Source organism: Malurus melanocephalus, unplaced genomic scaffold (assembly GCF_030028575.1).
Source record: "Malurus melanocephalus ecotype Western Australia unplaced genomic scaffold, MMel_1.1 scaffold_411, whole genome shotgun sequence".
Lineage (NCBI taxonomy): Eukaryota > Metazoa > Chordata > Aves > Passeriformes > Maluridae > Malurus > Malurus melanocephalus.
The window spans coordinates 200,428-217,257 of record NW_026623643.1 but is presented as its reverse complement, the minus strand read 5'-3'; the positions used below and the strand labels follow the sequence as shown (position 1 = coordinate 217,257).

Sequence of the window (16,830 nt, the reverse complement as noted above, 5' to 3'; positions counted from 1 at the left end):
TAACAGCTGGGCCTGGAGCACAGGAACTGTCTGAAAGGCACAGTTCCACACATCCAGAGGTAACTGCCCTACACCTTCCATCAGCARGTGAGAGCTGAGGGGCTCCTGCATCTTTAAATCAACACCCAAAGACAGTCCATTCCCCCCACCATGAGGAAACAGGAGCAAAGCACTCACATGTGGTTGAGGAGACTCAAGGCGACACCAAAGAGCATCTGGAAAATGCCAAGGATCACAGACATCTTCATCTTAAAGGAATTGAGGAAGGCCAGCTTATTGCTGGCAATATTCCAGATCTGTGAAAAACAACACCCAGTCAGGCAAACAGCGGGGAAAGGAAAACAGGAGAAGGAAAACACTCCCTTTAAGCTAAACAGTATGAACCAGTCAGGAAGTGTCAGGCTGAAAAAGCAGGTTTTTAAAAATGCATTTGTCCCATGGATATCGTTTGGGGAAATGAGCAGACAAGCTCACAGAAAGAATATGATTATCCATTTAAAGGAACAGTTATGTTCATACATTACATTACAGCTCTGATTTCCTGCACTTCCACTTTATATGGAACCCACACAAAGTTTGTGTTGTATATTACAACAGAGTTAAGAGCAGAGGTGTTGATGGGCTGGTACAAAGTGACAGGATTACTGGGATATGCATATTTCCAAGGATGACTGAAAAAAGAGATTAACACTTTCCCCAAGATAAACAATTAACTTCAGAAAGCGATTTTCAAGTCTAATCAGATTTKATTAAAGCACTGCAGGTCAGAAAGAGTGAGAAAGTAACCTTTAACAGACCTCAGAACAAGGGACTACCCCAAATCAGGCATCTCAGTAGGAACTGAATTCATTGTATCATTCAGGAGTATTCCCACCACTGATAGACTTGCTAAGGGAATGGCTGGGCTGGGGAAATCTTTCACAGAGCAGTGAACAGACACTGAGGATGTTCCCAAAAGWCTGCAGAGGAAGGATGAGCTCTTACCGGGTCAATGCCAAACGGGTAGGGCCCACCAAAAACCCCGGGGATAGCAGGATCCAGCTGCAGCAGGGGAGTGGTCTCCAGCAAAGCATCTCTGTTTGGGAATAAGATCATACAAACATTAATAAGAGCAATGCCACCCTCCTTCTGTAAAAACTAACAACACTCTCCCCTTGTGAGAGAAAGGAATAGCTCAAACTGAGAGAACCTTAAGGCTCCTGGATGGTTCTAGAGATTTTCCCAAATGAATAAAACCCTGTTTCTCAACTTTTTACTCAGCGTCACAAGGAAGACATGAAAGGGACGAAATCTGGAAATGTCTTTGGGGAAAAATGTGAGAAACTGCATCTTTGTAAGTTTTCTGGGGGAGAAAAAAAAAAGCTGTTTTGAATCTTGGCAGATATCATTCAATTTACACCTCTCTTCCAAATCTACTTGAGACAGAGTTSAGAAGTTTTTGTTTTCCTGAGATGGGAGGACAGTGGGGAAGAACAAGCCAACTGCTTTTCACTGTCTGTTTTTATGAAGTGACCAAGGTTTACTCACGACCAGTTGCCTTTAGTGAACATGGGCCGGACRCTCCAYGAGGAACCGAACATGTTGAGGGAYTTGGAGAAGCAGTCGTTGTAAATGAGACCAGTGTATGTGGAGAACAGCCCCATCAGCAGGATGATGTATCGACCACTGAACACCATGTTGAACATCTGGTGGAAAACCCAAAAGGAACAGAGGAAATTTGTGAGAACAGGGAAATTTGTGAGAACAGTCCCCACTAAAGCAAAATCAGGGAAATCAGACCTGCTGTAGGACAAACATTGGCCATATGAACTGAGAGCCCAAAGTCTCTATTTCCCCTAGGCAGGGATTAAAGGTGGGAGAGGGAGCAGGGCAGCACAGAATCTGATAATGAGGATAAAGGGACAGKGTGGCTCTCCACAGGGAACCCAGGATTAGCTGCAGAGGACAAACTGCACTGCACAGCCTGATGCAACCCCCAGCTGRCAGCATGAGTTTGGAATGAGGAGAACAGAGCCTATCAGCCTCCTCCATGCTCTGCCAGTGTATCTTAATGCTGGTTCAGCTCCGGTGAGCCCTGAGCCAGCTAAACCCACCAGCAGACAGGAAAAATGCTGGGGATAGGATATTGTACACAAACTGGGAGTTTTGCAGTGGCTGAACCCCACTATGATCCAGCTAAATTTGGGGTGATTTGTTTACACCAGCTGACCTACTACACTTGATAATTTCCTTCAGACAATCAAAATTAATAATTTCCTACAAATATCCAAAAGGGAAATGAAAGGGAACTCAATGCTATTATGAATTACACTATTCAGTGTGTGTGTGCTCTTCAGGCTTCCCAGCCTGTCCGTGCACTTCAAAAATTCCAAAGGAGAATACTGTCAACTCAAGGGGAAAAGGATGGGAGTAAACCAAGCTGCAACAGTTTTTCTGAAAAGCAAAGCTCAGCATGATCTGCCACTTCACCTCATTGTCACTCTTCTGGGACAGAATCCGGCTTTCCCTCACCACCATCCAGACAGCAATCAGAGTCATCAGGATTCCATGGCCAAAATCCCCAAACATCACAGCAAACAGGAATGGGAAGGTGATGATGGTATAGGGTGCTGTAAGGGAAGAGACAACATTCTCAGGGCACTGCGTGTGAGCCAGCCCAGATTCACCACAGTACAGTTCAGGCAATTTAGCAATATAATTCCACAGCTTCCACTATGCTGAGTCTCTACTAAAATTCTCTACTAGAAATTTCCACACAGGGCAGGCAATACATGACTAAAAAATYTGAGAATCTGACACAGAAGTCTTGGACTTCTGCAAGTCTGAATTTACCTGGATTTATTTCCCGATATGTCCCAATGCCGTAAGCATCAACAATGTTTTGGAAGCCAGAAGTAAACTTGTTAGTTTTGTTGTAYGTGGGTGGGGTCTGGTTGGTTTGCATCCTGTTTAAAATAGATGGGACAGTGGATCCGCTGTGCTCCTGTTGGARAAAAACAAAGGGAAGATCAGCAAACCCACCCTCAGAGCACTGGAGGAAAAAGTCCAACACAGCTGTCCCAYTGGCATTTGGAAAACTGCAAGCTTGAGTGTTTGCAGGGTGCTTGCACAATGAGACACTGGAGCAGCTGAGGAAAGCTGCCAGATTCCATTGCTCTCTGTGCAGCAGGAGTAAAGGTGAACCTTGTCTGTGTAGGACAGATGAGAAAACAACAGCAAGTGGAAGGACAGCAAGAAACCCAACTCTTTTGTATCTGAGCAGAGGGTGCCAGCATCCTGGAGAGCTCCAGACACATTACAGGGTAACTAAATGTACCAAAGGACTCACATATGGCAAAATCCTCACCTGTCCTAAACTTCAAGCTTTACAAAATGTATTTTTCACTACTTTTATCTCTAAGTCATCATTTTGCATGCTAAATAAACTGTCCTCTGTGAGGGCTGACYCCAACAGCCCAACAGGACGGTGCTCAGAGGCTCAGAACACAGACAAGGCAATGACTCCATGCAGTGACTGGCACAGCAGCTACTCACAGTGCCTCTCCTGAGWGCAAACTGGATGGAATCGAGGTCAGCAACAGGACACCACACTTCAGCAATCAAGCATTTCTGTGTCACGTCGATGTTGCACAGGTTGAGGGTGTGGTAAATGGCCTTCATCTTCCGCACTTTGATGAACCAGACGCGGATGTTTTTAGCGGCCGCCTGCAAAACCCTCTGGCGATGATCCTCTGTTTGGTTCAGCACCTTTTGGAGAAGCAGGAGAAAGATGAGGCCAAATCATTGACCAAAGCTCAACAAGACAAGCCTCACCCACAGATAATGAATGAGGAGCTCCCCTACACCAGGCATAGGCTGCCCCATGCCTGCAGTCTATGCTGTAGCCCCCATATTAATTAGTTCTGCTGAAAGCCTTAAGGGCTTTTTCCAGGGATGATTTTTGATTASTTTCCTCCTCCAGCTCCAAGGTCAGTGGTTGTTTCAAACAAAGAACCGTGCCAAGATCCCAGGGAACAGTTTTACCTCCACCCAGGTTAAAAGAGCGGAGAAGAGTTCTGTATGTAAAGGGTTTTCTGCATTGAGAAAACACACCAATTATCCTGAAAGGTTTGTTTACTGAAGGGAAAAGRAGAAAGTGTTTCCTACTGGGGGTGTTTTCCAACTGGAACATATCAAACTCAGGCCAAGTCAGATTTCCAGAGTGGAAAGTCTTAGATTGAAGGGAAAGTGAGGACACAAGGCACATGCTTACAGCAGTTACACTGCTTCTTTTAAAATATCTTTTGAGCTACACTGCACAACTCCCAGCTTGAGACAGTTTCTGTATCAAAGAAGCAGGGCAAATTCAACCTTTTGTCCTTTTAGTTTGTGAACATTTTCTTAATTTTTGTCTCAAATCCCTTAAATCTTTCTGCATTATCACATACTGCCTTTCTTCCTTGGAGCAAGCACCAGGTTATTTCAGAGAGGGCACCCAGGAGATCTGGGTACTGATTACTTTTTACCAATACTCAGGCTGCTGCACAAGAGATTAGTTGTAAAGCAGAAGCTCTTCAGGACAGCACAACATGAAAATATAAAAGACAGGCAGAAAAAAGAAGAGCTAAGTTAATGTCAGCATTGTTATCTCAGCTTGGAAAAAAGTTTAAATGTTTTCAAAGTACTCTTAGATGAAACAGGCAATTACACAACACGCTCTCAGAGGTGGGACACGTGGGATCTCCGTACACACAAGTTCCTCTTTGCTCCCTGGTGTGGAGTTCTCTGTACTTACTTGTATGTTTTTTTTTCTCAGCCCTGCAGGAAGATCAAACCACCCYATCCCAAACCCTGTCACAGAAACAACTGAGCAGTCTCCAAACAACTCTCCTGCACTGCTGGTCTCAAGCTACCTGAAACTGAAAACATGGTCAACCAACAGGGCCAAAAATCCTCCTGTTTTAACAGGATCCAAAGTTTCCAAATATAGTTTTAAGCCATATTATTAAAGAAAAAAAAAACAAAGAAAGGTCATTGACCCCAGTTATTTTACCATCTGAAGATCATCAATTCTGGTATTGACACCAGAAGCCATTTCCTTCCTCTCCTGGGGTGTTTCTGGGCATGGGTAGAGGGAGGCCCGGAACCTGGAAGACAGGGAAGCACCTCAGTGACAGAGATGGAAAGAAGATCAATTGGTCAGGGGTGAGCCTGAGTGCAGAAATAAAGCCAGAGGCACCCTAAGAGAAGTTTCTATCAGCAGAGACTGCCAAGCAGAACCCCASTCCCTACATCAATGGGATGCAGAAGTTTGCTTTAGGCCAAAGCAGAAGCTGAGTGCTAAAGAAAAGGGAAATGGGAGAGAATCCTCTGCTCCCTGTGCTGCCAGTGTCTCAAGGCACTGTCACGAGGCTGGTCAGCCATCAGCTGAAGGGGGATGCTCTCATAACAGTGCAGCTGCTGACAGAAGCAGTCACTGTTGTCTCCCCTGTGAGAATATCCCAYTGATGTTCCATCAGGTGTGCCCCAGAAATCAACACTCCCTTGGATTTTTGCATTCCCTAGCACAGCAGTTGTGTACTTCGAGCATTACAGGCTGGGGAGTGGTGAGTTTGACTGTAAAATGTGTTTCAGTTACTTATGGCACATTTTGTTTGCTGTCAAAAAACGTGCTCCTGCAGGCACTGCAAAACAGGGAGTTGAGAAATATCGATATTAAGTCATGCCAGTGTGTTTSAAATAATTGAGAGCTGCCCAGCCATCAGACTTTCATACCCTTCACAGATCTTCTTGACTCTGTTCTTCAGCTGGTCACCTTGGAAGAAGATGATAAATACAGACTTGTGCACGTAATCCCCCTAGAACAAAGGAAAGAATTGTAGAAATTAGCATTAGCTAATTACCASAGTTCTACTTTTCCTTTTGCTGAGTCTGTGCATCGGAGCTCAGATCTGCACAGTGGGTCAAAAATATCAAGTAGCACTGAAACAGTCACAAGGAGAGYAATTTTCTCAGCCTCAGTACAGAATACCTGCACTGTATTTGTGTTGACTGAAGCAAAATTCCCCAGATTATCCATTATTGATTCTATGCAATGCAGTAAATGGRAAAATCTGCTAAGGTCTCAAAAACCTACAGAATCAAGCTGAAAAAAAGAATAAAGATAAAACAAAGTTTAACCACTGTGGTTCCCAGGGAGGTCAGAGGCACATTCCTTGCACAGCTGTGTCCGTGGGGGCAGCCAGGGCCCCTTTCCTGCATTTGTTGACRAGTTATTGTTCTACCTTACTTAGGAAATTTTAACATCATGTTTCACGAATAATTACATTAGGTGTAACCTCGATCTAAGGAAGTTCTGCACAATAAGAACAAAGTCTCTCCTAGCAGACAGATGATTCCACAGGTCAGCTACCAGCGGTCGGTGGGACAAGGGAATGCATCAGCCTTACATGAGAAAGAGAGGCTGAAACTGAACTTCACCTCCTGGGTCTGTGTTCCAGGGCAGCCCACACGCAGCCTTTACTAGGAAAGAGCAAGGCTGCCCCAAGTTTGGGCAGTGCCCACTGGTTTTACACGGGATGTAAAACCAGGCACAATCACATTTACTGTTTGTATCTGTATTAATGCAAAAGTTCTAAGGTGGATGGTTAAACTATTGATTGGTGAATTAAGAAAAAAATGTAAGGTTCAAGTTCAGAGTAAATGAGCTTCAGATGTTCCATGCTGCCCATGTCCCAAAGAGGATCACTACTGATTCAGAGCTGCACTAGGGAAACCCCTAGGCCCTGCCACAGTCCACATTTAAAGTTGTTTCCCCCTTCCAACAGCATTCCCCATGCAGCTTTATTTTAGCTTTAATTAAACACAAAAATGTCTGCTGATGAAGCTCAGAGGTTGCAGCAGGTGCTGGGATGCACCTCACTGAGGGACAGAAGCTTTGATCTGCAGATCCACAGCTCTTAGATCCTGCACCTCATTGAGGGACAGAGCCTTGATCTGCAGATCCACAGCTCTTAGATCCTGCCACACCCTGGAAGCTCCAGCTGCCATACCAAACATCCCCTTTACCGTGGCAGGGTCCTCCAGCGGGTTCTCGATCTCTGCCTGGCGCAGGAAGACGTTCCCGCGGCACACGCGCCACAGCATCCGCTCGAAGGTGGGGATGCGCTCACGGTTGATCACACCAGCCACGAACCTGCAAGGGGACAGAACGGCCTGAAGGACAGCATCTGAACTGCCCCAGAGACTGCTCCTGAACTGCCCCAGAACCTGCACCTGAACTGCCCCAGAATCTGCACCTGAACTGCCCCAGAGCCTGCACCTGAACTGCCCCAGAGCCTGCACCTGAACTGCCCCAGAGCCTGCAAGGGGACAGCACAGCCTGAAGGGCAGCACCTGAACCACCCCAGAGCCTGCACCTGAACCACCCCGGAGCCTGCACCCAGCACACCATGGTAGCTGGGGCTCAGCACCACACTGAAAGCTACAAAACTTGTTTTAGCAAGCAAAATGGAACACTAATTAATGGAAATAACACAACAGAATGACTGCACTACAGCACAGGCTCGGTTTTCCAATAGAACAAAATAATCCTAAAAAAAAAACGGAAACAAATGCATTTAGATACACAGTTTCTAGCCTTCATTTCCCTGCAGTCCATTGGCTGGGACAGCATGGCCTGAAGGGCTGCACCTGAACCACCCCAGAGCCTGCACCCAGCACACCATGGCAACTGGGGCTCAGCACCACACTGAAAGCTACAAAAATCTTGTTTTAACAAGGAAAATGGAACTCTAATTCATGGAGATAACACAACAAAATGACTGCACTACAGCACAGGCTCTGTTTTTCAACAGAACAAAATAATCTTAAAAAACCCCCCAACACTGCTTATAGAAGAAAAAAATGCATTTAGATACACAGTTTCTAGCCTTCATTTCCCTGCAGTCCATTGGCTGGGACAGCAGTCCATTGCTGGGACAGCACAGCCTGAAGGGCTGCACCTGAACCACCCCAGAGCCTGCACCCAGCACAGCATGGTAACTGGGAGTCAGCACCACACTGAAAGCTACAAAAATCTTGTTTTAACAAGCAAAATGGAACTCTAATTCAGGGAGATAGCACAATAAAATGACTGCACTACAGCACAGGCTCTGATTTTCAACAGAACAAAATAATCCTCAAAAAAAACGAACATTGCTTATAGAAGAAATAAATGCATTTAGATACACAGTTTCTAGCCTTCATTTCCCTGCAGTCCATTGGCTGGGACAGTTGTCCGTTGTGACAACAGTCCGTTGTGACAGCAGTCCATTGCTGGGACAGCACAGCCTGAAGGGCTGCACCTGAACCACCCCAGAGCCTGCACCCAGCACACCATGGTAACTGGGGGTCAGCACCACACTGAAAGCTACAAAAATCTTGTTTTAGCAAGGAAAATGGAACTCTAATTCATGGAGATAGCACAACAGAATGACTGCACTACAGCACAGGCTCTGTTTTTCAACAGAACAAAATAATCCTAAAAAAAAACCCCAACACTGCTTATAGAAGAAACAAATGCATTTAGATACACAGTTTCTAGCCTTCATTTCCCATTGGCTTCAAGGGACTTGGCTGCTAGTGACTGTGTCCTGGGCTCCCTGGACCAAACCCCCACATCCAGATAAAGAATTATACACGCACAAGGAAGCCTGGAAGCAGCTGATAAAGAGGATGTAGAACTATACAGTTATTTCAGACCATTTTGTGCCCACGGTAGTTACAAAGCTGTGATATCTCAGAATGTCTGAGACTTTCAYGGAACAAACTGGGTTAATTCTTTGGTGCAGAGAGAAACGTGCGAAGCACGAACATGAACTGGGAAGTTAATATGCACAGGAAAGGAGCAGAGAGCAACAGCTGGTTTTACATCAGCTTTCACTTGCTTGGTGTGGAAAGTTCCACAACTGTGCTCAAATCATTGCTGCTTCCCCAGGCTTGAAATCTCTAATCCAGCAACCCTGAAGTGCAATTACCCGAGTCGGAGYGGGGCACCTCTTCCCATCTCACTCGGCTCCAGCAGTGAAGAGGATTCCTCCAACAGGTCTGGATCCGCCATCTGCTGATGATGCAATTCAGCCTGAATTCACAAATCAATTAATATCTAATGAAACCAGTTAGTGGCATGCAGGGAATGAGGAGCCAGGAGATAGCTGGGGGAGACAAAGAAAGAAAAGAAGAAAGGAAAGGAAAGAAAGAAAAGAAAAKAAAATAAGGAAGAGCAAACATAAGACAGCAAAAAGAGGAACGAGATGACAGAAAAGACAGCAAGAATCACACATGGAAGGAGGAAAACAAGAGGAGAAATGGAATGGCTCAGCAGGGCTTCCATACAAGAAAGGTTTAAGGATTGTTGCAACAAATGGGCTGGGGGATATATAAGTCTGAAGAAAGGCAGAGTTAAAAAAAAATTCATGTTTTAAATCCAAGTGATGTTTCCAAAAAMCATTTTTAATGGCACAAGCCAGAGAAACACACTTGACTCACAGATCTTCCCAGATACTAATTTATCCTTATTCACCATATGGTTCACCATCAGACACACACATTGCTTAGGGGAAGCTGGCAACATGGCTCATCTCTTGGCCAGCCAGGCACTAAAACAGGACAGTTTTACACTGTCCTTCTTTGCAACTCATTTGCAGGCTAAAATTCTTAAGAWTATGGCTTATGAGTGTCAGAAATTCAGGYCAAGGATGTTCAAATCACATCCTCYTGTGCACCATCTTCACACTTGTTCAACCCCGCCTCAAACTTAGTTCTACCTCTGCAACTTATATATTGAAATGCCAAAAATTACAGTTCYTGAGCACAACCAGAGGGCCAAAGTCTACCCCCTGTGGTATGCAGGTYTTTCCTGCAGAGCCATCAAGGGAACTTGTTAAATCACACCAAAAGGCAGAGTTTGACCCAAGGATACATCATATCCACACACACACACAGAGCACAGCCTTGCAAAATCTGTGGCAAGTGCAGTAACTTAGCCCCAGTCTCTGTATTTGGGAAACAGTTGCATCACAGTGAAAATCTCTCTGACACTTTACTCGCTTGACAAATAAAAWGTGTTTGCCATTTACAAGAGTTTTTGCAAGGCTGACACCAAATGCAGCTCCACTGCTTGTAAACACACTTGCTGCATCTTAGGATGTTACACAAGGGAAGGGGAGAGCCCTTAATTWGGCTTGGAAAGGCAACACAGAATAATTCCTGATCCTTTTAACTTCGAGGCAACTTGTTGCAACAWCAAAAACTGAATGAAAATTCTGCTTCATAGAGAACACAACTAAAATAACAAAGTTTGGTACCCAAAAACGAAACACACAGACCAAACATCCCAGCAACTGYTTGACATCTYGATTTCAGGATGTTGAAGAACAGTAAGTTACAATTTTAAGAGGCTTGTATTGTATTTCCAGTAATCAAGAYAGTGTCTGCGCTAWTTTTTTGTGATGTGCTGCACATTTYAGCAGATGACTCAYAAAAAAGGAAGGACAGCATATGTGACACCCTTGGATTCACCCCACCTGGGAGAAAATTTGTTAAATACGTATAATATTACCTTGGTCCATTTGGGCTATGTGTCCTTTATTCAGGACAAGTCCTGCTTGAGGGGAGTGGACTTACAAAACAAAACAGTTTAGAATAAATGTGGATTAGACTAGTTTTACTAATAGAGAACTTATTTTTGCAAGGATTATTGCATTATAAACCCCATGGTTTTTGAATTAACTTCTCAACCACTCTGATTTGATGATTACACACTTTCTAGAAAGGAAGTGGCACAGCAGCAGCAGCTCTGCAGCTGGAAGGATAACTGAAGCACTGCTGTGGGATTTTACAGAAATATAAAATTAAGACTATGTGGAAATGGAAGAGCTATCCAGTTCCAGTGCAGGAAAACAGGGTTCTGGGAAATTTATTTTGAATACGAGTTTTTGCCAGCAGGGAGTGAAATGTCAGAGTTATTGCAGAGCATTTTTTACTGGATAAGGTCGTTCAGGATTGGAAGACCCCAAGCATTTCCATGCCAGTAATCAAGAAGCAGAGCTTTCATGATTAAACATTTTAAAACTGGTTATTGATCCTTAAATCAGCACCCAGATCAGCACCTTTAATCTCAAAAAAGGTTCATTTTCTCCACTCATGATTCCAGTCCTKCCCYGTGACAATTCTGGATGCCCAGTGCAAGCCCATACAATTCAAGCCCCTTCCAGGTCACAAACAGGACAAAAATCAATGTTCACAAGAACTAAAAACGATTCATGTCACCATCTAACTATTAACCCAGAGCCAGACAGAAGTGACAGATGCAAAGCAAACAGAGAAAAGCAGATGGCAGAAGAGTCAGAGGGAGGAAGAAGGGACTGCATGCCATTAACCGTTACTTTTCCAGTCTTCTTTTACGCTCACACTCTAGGCAAAGCTCTCAGAGAAATCTCTCCAGCTCAAACTGCTCTTCATAAACAAGGACAAGAAGACTGAGAAAAGGAGCATAATCATCAACATGGTGTGTTGGAACAAGAAATGGCTGCTTGRGCTGGAATGGTCACAGGAAGAACAAGGGGATATTTTGCCACCCTCCCTCCCCCCATGTTCAAACTTCAGAGAGCAAACGCCAAGCATGAAGGAATTGGACAGTCAGCCATTTCTTGTGCAACTCATTACTATGAATAATACAATCTTAATTACAAGTTACTGTAGTCTTCAAGTGTTGAAAGGGCTGTGCAATGACAGGAAGGAAGCATTGGCTACTCCAGGCTGGTGAGCAGAGGGGCTCTGGGCTGCTCGGGGCTCTCCCTGGCTGTTTGCTGAGCACAGCATGAACTGAGACAGCTTTAAATTGTCCACACTTACATTTTACTGAACACCACCTGTAAGCTGTTCTGTTTGCTTTTACATAGAGCAGCACATGTTATTTGGTGTATTTTGTTTTGTTATTACAGGAAACAGTTACCAAAGAGAAGCAGAACTTAAATCTTTCTGTGGCTGTTTCRTGTAATGCTGCTGTGAGCTCCCTTCTGTGGGTGACCTGACGTGGACTGTTCAGAAAATTGATTTTGATCTTTAAATTTAGTTTGATCAAACTGCAGTTGAAGAGGAGCAGTGGGCAGCTTTCATTGGAGAGGACAGTAATAAACCAGGCCATGTTGGACAGGGTTTGGAGCAACCTGATCAAGTAGAAGGTGCCCCCTGCCCATGGCAGGGGGTGGATGGGGATGAGCTTTAAGGTCCTTCCTAACCCAAATCAGTCTGGGATTCGTTCTCTATATAGAAATGTTCAGCACTTGGTTTTACATGACACCCAGAACAGGCAGTGCTACTTTAATGCAGCAAAGTAACACATTATCAGATTAATCCTGTTTGCCCAAGTGACACTTGTAAGTGAACATTCAACACTCGAAGACAAGGGTTTTTTTTGTACTGAAACCAACCCCACAACCCATCAGCCCTCACACCAGCAGCAGTATCTGTGTCAGCACAGACTATGACTGGCACAGGACCAACCTTGGTGCCTTAACAGGCAACACCTTGTGCCAAAACAACAAAAAACAAACGGTTAGATAAACGGCCAGAAGTGTGCAGCAGTCCAGCTCCACTTGACAATAGCCCTTGTAAATACCAGGAGCTGCTTCCGTTAAAAATCCTTTGATCAAATCCTGAGATTAGAGGAAACAGGACATCTACTCAGCAAAAACATGTCCTGAAAAACATACAGGAGCTCTTTGAGAGAACTGCCAAGACTCTTGAGACACTTCAGCTTTACAAGGAAGGGTTATGTCTTCTCYCCAGCAGGATTTATGTCAGTGCCATGAATGACACCGGAGAAGCTCCTCTCAGGTCCAGTGAAAGTTGCCAGTTCCTGGCCCAGCTGGTATTTGACAAACTGTAGAAGACTTTAAATGTCAGCTTTGCTCCACAACTGACCTCTGAAAGCTTCGGGTTTGATCAAAGGCTCAATAAATTAATTAATAAATCTAGTAGTTCAGTGGACTTTGTATTATGACCCTTGTGAGTTTCCACAAAACATTTTGAAGGGTGAAGAGAAATTCAGCTCAATCATAACTTCTCTGCACGTGCACCAAACAGACTCTTACCCACTGCTGTAGCACCAAATTATGGGGTCATTGATGTGTTTCAAAACTACTCTAATAATCTTAATTATTTTACACATTTTTTAAACAAACCATTGCTTAACTACAACAAGCCCCAATCAGCATCGTAGCAGGTAAATCATGGGTAGCTGTGTGTACTGCATGAAAAATGGAAAGCAATTTGTGAAGCTTTCTTAAACAAAGCATAAAATGACCCTGCTGTCCAAAACAGCAACTAAAATATATTTGAGAATAAAAAGGATAATTTCTATGAGAAGAACAAGCTCCCCACGTGTTATGCCCCACCGATATTCTGACCTCATCAAAAAACTGCTGAGTTTTACGCAGTATAAATTTTAATTCTGTCAGCTCCAAGAAGTTTTTCTTCAGAGCCTCCTGGTTGGTGTTGATTTCTTTGAGCTCGTTTTCAATTTTCTCAAAGTTTGCCTGGAAGAGGCGACAAGAAGAAAAAAGGACTTAAAACAATTCCACAAGTAAGTGCTGTTCAGTCAATCAACACACAGAAGCAGGTGAGATACTTCACATTTCCAAGACTAATTTGCATGGCTTTACAGGTTCATCTCCAGCCAGCTACAGCACAGATCCACATCTGCCACATCTGCAGGCAGCTGCAGACTTCTCACACTCAGCCAGGTTTTCATGGATTGGATTGACAGTTTCCTAAAATCACTAAAATCATGATAAATCTTATGACCCTCCACCATAAATCATGGGTTTCCAGCAGCTCTGGCTCATGCCAGTGGTGAAATTTCTATCAAGTACTTTCACTTCTCTATTTGGACAAACACAGCCAGCACAATGTGAGGCAGCAGAGCTGCTTCCAGGGACAGCTGGAGACTGAGCTAATGCCCCCCTGCCACTAAATTCTGCAGGCATCAACCAACAGATACAATTTTCTCTGTTTCCATCCAGAGTTAAATACTAGTTGAGTCTTAACACATCATTACCTCCAGGTCAATCATGTCACGTGGAAAAGGCACCTCCGGGTTTTCTCCAGTGTCCATGATAGGAATGTTTGCCTTTTTAATCTCCTTCTCCACAAACCCTGTAGAGACAGCATTAAAAGTGTTAACTACAGACACTTCAAACAGTCACCCCAACAAGCACCTGGCCCCAGCAGCAGCTGATTTCTTCACCTCCCATTCCAAGATTGTCTGACTTGGCCAGAGTTATCTTTCCAGGGGGAGGTGAATCCCAGGAGGCAGCGAGTTGTGCCTGTGCCCTCACCCCTCTGCTCTGTCCCTAACGCAGCCCTACAGCCTCAGCTTCCTTAACAGGTTGTTTTTTGTTTTTTTTTGTTTTTTTTTTTAAGCAAAAGCTGCAGAATCAGAACCACATCAACCCCAAGCCTGGAAACGTACGGAGCTTTCGATCCATCTCCTCGCACCTCCGGACTTCATTGACGAATTTACGGTGGAACACATTCACGTCGGGGTTCAGCTAGAGGGAGAGACACGGCACTCAGCAAACCCCGCCACCCCGGGGCCGAGCTGGGCCCCACCGGCCCTGAGGGCACGGGAGCGGGGTTCCCGGTGCCCCGACCGCCCCGGTGTCGCGGGGAGCGCAGGGGACACTCACATCGCGGAACTGGACCTTGCCCAGCTCGCCCAGCTCACTGACACAGCAGTACGCGGCCTCAGACTGCAGRAAGAGCTGGGCCAGGGTCATCTCCTCGCTGCGGAACAGCTCCCCCATGGCGGCGCCGCTSCCGCCGCTGCGGCCTCTGCGGAGAACAGCCGTGAGAACCGGGCCGGCGGCAGGGACCGAGGCCTCCCCGCCTCCGCCGCTCCGTCACAGCCCGGCGATCGCCATCCCGATCCCATCCAGTCCCCATCGCATCCAGCCCGGTCCCGTTCCGTTCCGTTCCGTTCCCCCCCATTACCTCCCGCTGCCGCCTCCGCCTCCGCCGCCGCCGCCGCTTGACCCGAGCCGGCTCCCGTCCGCGGCGTCTCCTGGCGACCGCGCGCGGCCCCGCCCCGGAAGTGGCTCTGAGGGGCGGCCCCGCGCGAGCCGCGCTCGGTGACGTCAATACCCGCATAATGACGCGACAGTTACGTCATTATCTGGCGTGGTGACGTCACACTCGGCATGCCCCAGGCGTGAGGGCGCGGCCTCTCCCCGCCGACCCGGCCCGGTCCCGGTGAGGCCCGGGACAGTGACATCCGYGCCGCAGTGTGAGTGAGGAACAGCCCGAGACACAGCCGTTGTCACCAAAACTGCGGGAAAAACAAAARCTCTCCATTAATATTTTTAATGTTAGAAAGTCGAGGCGTTACTTAATTTTCTGGCCAGGATGTGCCACAGAAATCATCTCATTTRCACACAGCAGACAGAATCATTCCATGACACATGAATTTTGCAAGATTTTCCCCAAAATTTATACAGTCAAAACTCAGAGAACTTTATTGGTTTAATGTTCATTGGTCCAACGTTGCATAATTCTTAGTATTTGGRTTCCTATTGGATCTGGATTTCTTCACCTCTGATGCTGATCAGGTCCTTCTCTTATCTTTTTTTTTCCCAGAGCAGATGCCTCCAGCCACTCCTGTGAGCAGCAATGCCCTGCAAAGAAACTTCAGCACCTCTCCCTCGGGGAAAAGGCAAACAAAATCGGACTAAAGTTACATCAAAAATCTTTAAACTGGTATATTTTCCAACACTCCCACTGGAAGTGATGGACTCCAAACTGAGGCTCTGCAAATTCCCACCCATTGGCTGTTCCTGGTCTGTCTCTGCAGCAGAAAAGTGGAGTTAATCCAAATACAAAAAAGTGATTCCTGGCATTCCAGCCCAGGATGATCGCTGTGGGCACAGAGGAGAGGGGCAGTTCATCTCTCTGAGCCCCAGGAATGGATGTAAATACCTGTCCTGTTGGTTTGTCTGGTTCTATCCAGACTCACCTACTCAAGCAGATTTTTTTTTTTATTATTCCCAAATGGAGACCCAAAGGCAGAGAGATGCATTGGAGTCACACGTGTAATGGATGACAGGTCCTCAAGGAGTTGTCCTTCACATGTGTCCTGTCCTGTACCTGAATCCCCACCCTGGAGCAGRTATCCCCAGGGACAAACAGCTCTGGGGCCTGGGGCTGCCTGCCTTCAATGTGGAGTTTTTCCATCAAACTCTCAGCAGCAGAAAACACTGGAAATAAATGCTCTGGAAAAAGATCCCTCCAGGAAAACAGTGTACAGAAAAGCAGTTTGTTTTCATTGCAATTCTGTGATCTCAGAGCCACCAGACCCAGGTCAGTGGGGAGAGTGAGCGGTCACGGGGCAGGCGGGGAAAGTGCTGACTGCTGYGAGCACTGTGAATGAACAATGTCCCTCTGCATCTGTGGGATGTCCGGGYTCCCCAGTGTGGAGTTGGGRTGGGTCAYTTCTCYCAGTCTGCCCTGAGGCAGCTGAGCWGGGAGGAGCCCAGCTCTGGGGCATTCCTGGTGTTTGCCAGCCAGTGGCAAAGGCCGAGAGCAGACTTGGGCTGGCAGGAGGTGCTGAGGGTGAATAACTGTTGTTGAAGCTATAGAATGAGGGAAGCTGCCACCTTCCCAGTGTGCCCACAGCCTTCCCAAGTGCCTCAAATCTGGCAGTGAACCCCAGGCCAGCAGAGACTCTGTGGCAGCTCTGTCCATGGGAGCTTGGTTCCTTCTGGCAGAGCCAACCCCAGAAACAGCGAAGGATCTGGCCCACGGTCACTCCCA

At 46.1% G+C, this 16,830-nt stretch overlaps 1 protein-coding gene across 1 annotated transcript in view; it reads right to left on the bottom strand.

Moving 5' to 3' along the window:
- Nucleotides 1-15,093, bottom strand: part of ATP6V0A1 (ATPase H+ transporting V0 subunit a1) — a 28,664-nt gene extending 13,571 nt beyond the window's left edge. Inside the window, exons 1-15 of the mRNA XM_057379547.1 lie at nucleotides 15,016-15,093; nucleotides 14,712-14,856; nucleotides 14,495-14,573; nucleotides 14,081-14,178; nucleotides 13,431-13,559; nucleotides 8,997-9,100; nucleotides 7,048-7,174; nucleotides 5,755-5,837; nucleotides 5,033-5,126; nucleotides 3,535-3,747; nucleotides 2,833-2,983; nucleotides 2,470-2,609; nucleotides 1,528-1,685; nucleotides 985-1,075; nucleotides 178-296 (exon numbers count right to left, since the gene is read on the bottom strand). Of these exons, the coding sequence (XP_057235530.1) occupies nucleotides 178-296; nucleotides 985-1,075; nucleotides 1,528-1,685; nucleotides 2,470-2,609; nucleotides 2,833-2,983; nucleotides 3,535-3,747; nucleotides 5,033-5,126; nucleotides 5,755-5,837; nucleotides 7,048-7,174; nucleotides 8,997-9,100; nucleotides 13,431-13,559; nucleotides 14,081-14,178; nucleotides 14,495-14,573; nucleotides 14,712-14,828 (1,703 nt within the window). The 5' untranslated portion in view covers nucleotides 14,829-14,856; nucleotides 15,016-15,093. The remainder of the gene's footprint in view (nucleotides 1-177; nucleotides 297-984; nucleotides 1,076-1,527; nucleotides 1,686-2,469; nucleotides 2,610-2,832; nucleotides 2,984-3,534; nucleotides 3,748-5,032; nucleotides 5,127-5,754; nucleotides 5,838-7,047; nucleotides 7,175-8,996; nucleotides 9,101-13,430; nucleotides 13,560-14,080; nucleotides 14,179-14,494; nucleotides 14,574-14,711; nucleotides 14,857-15,015) is intronic.
- Nucleotides 15,094-16,830: the final 1,737 nt, after the last annotated feature.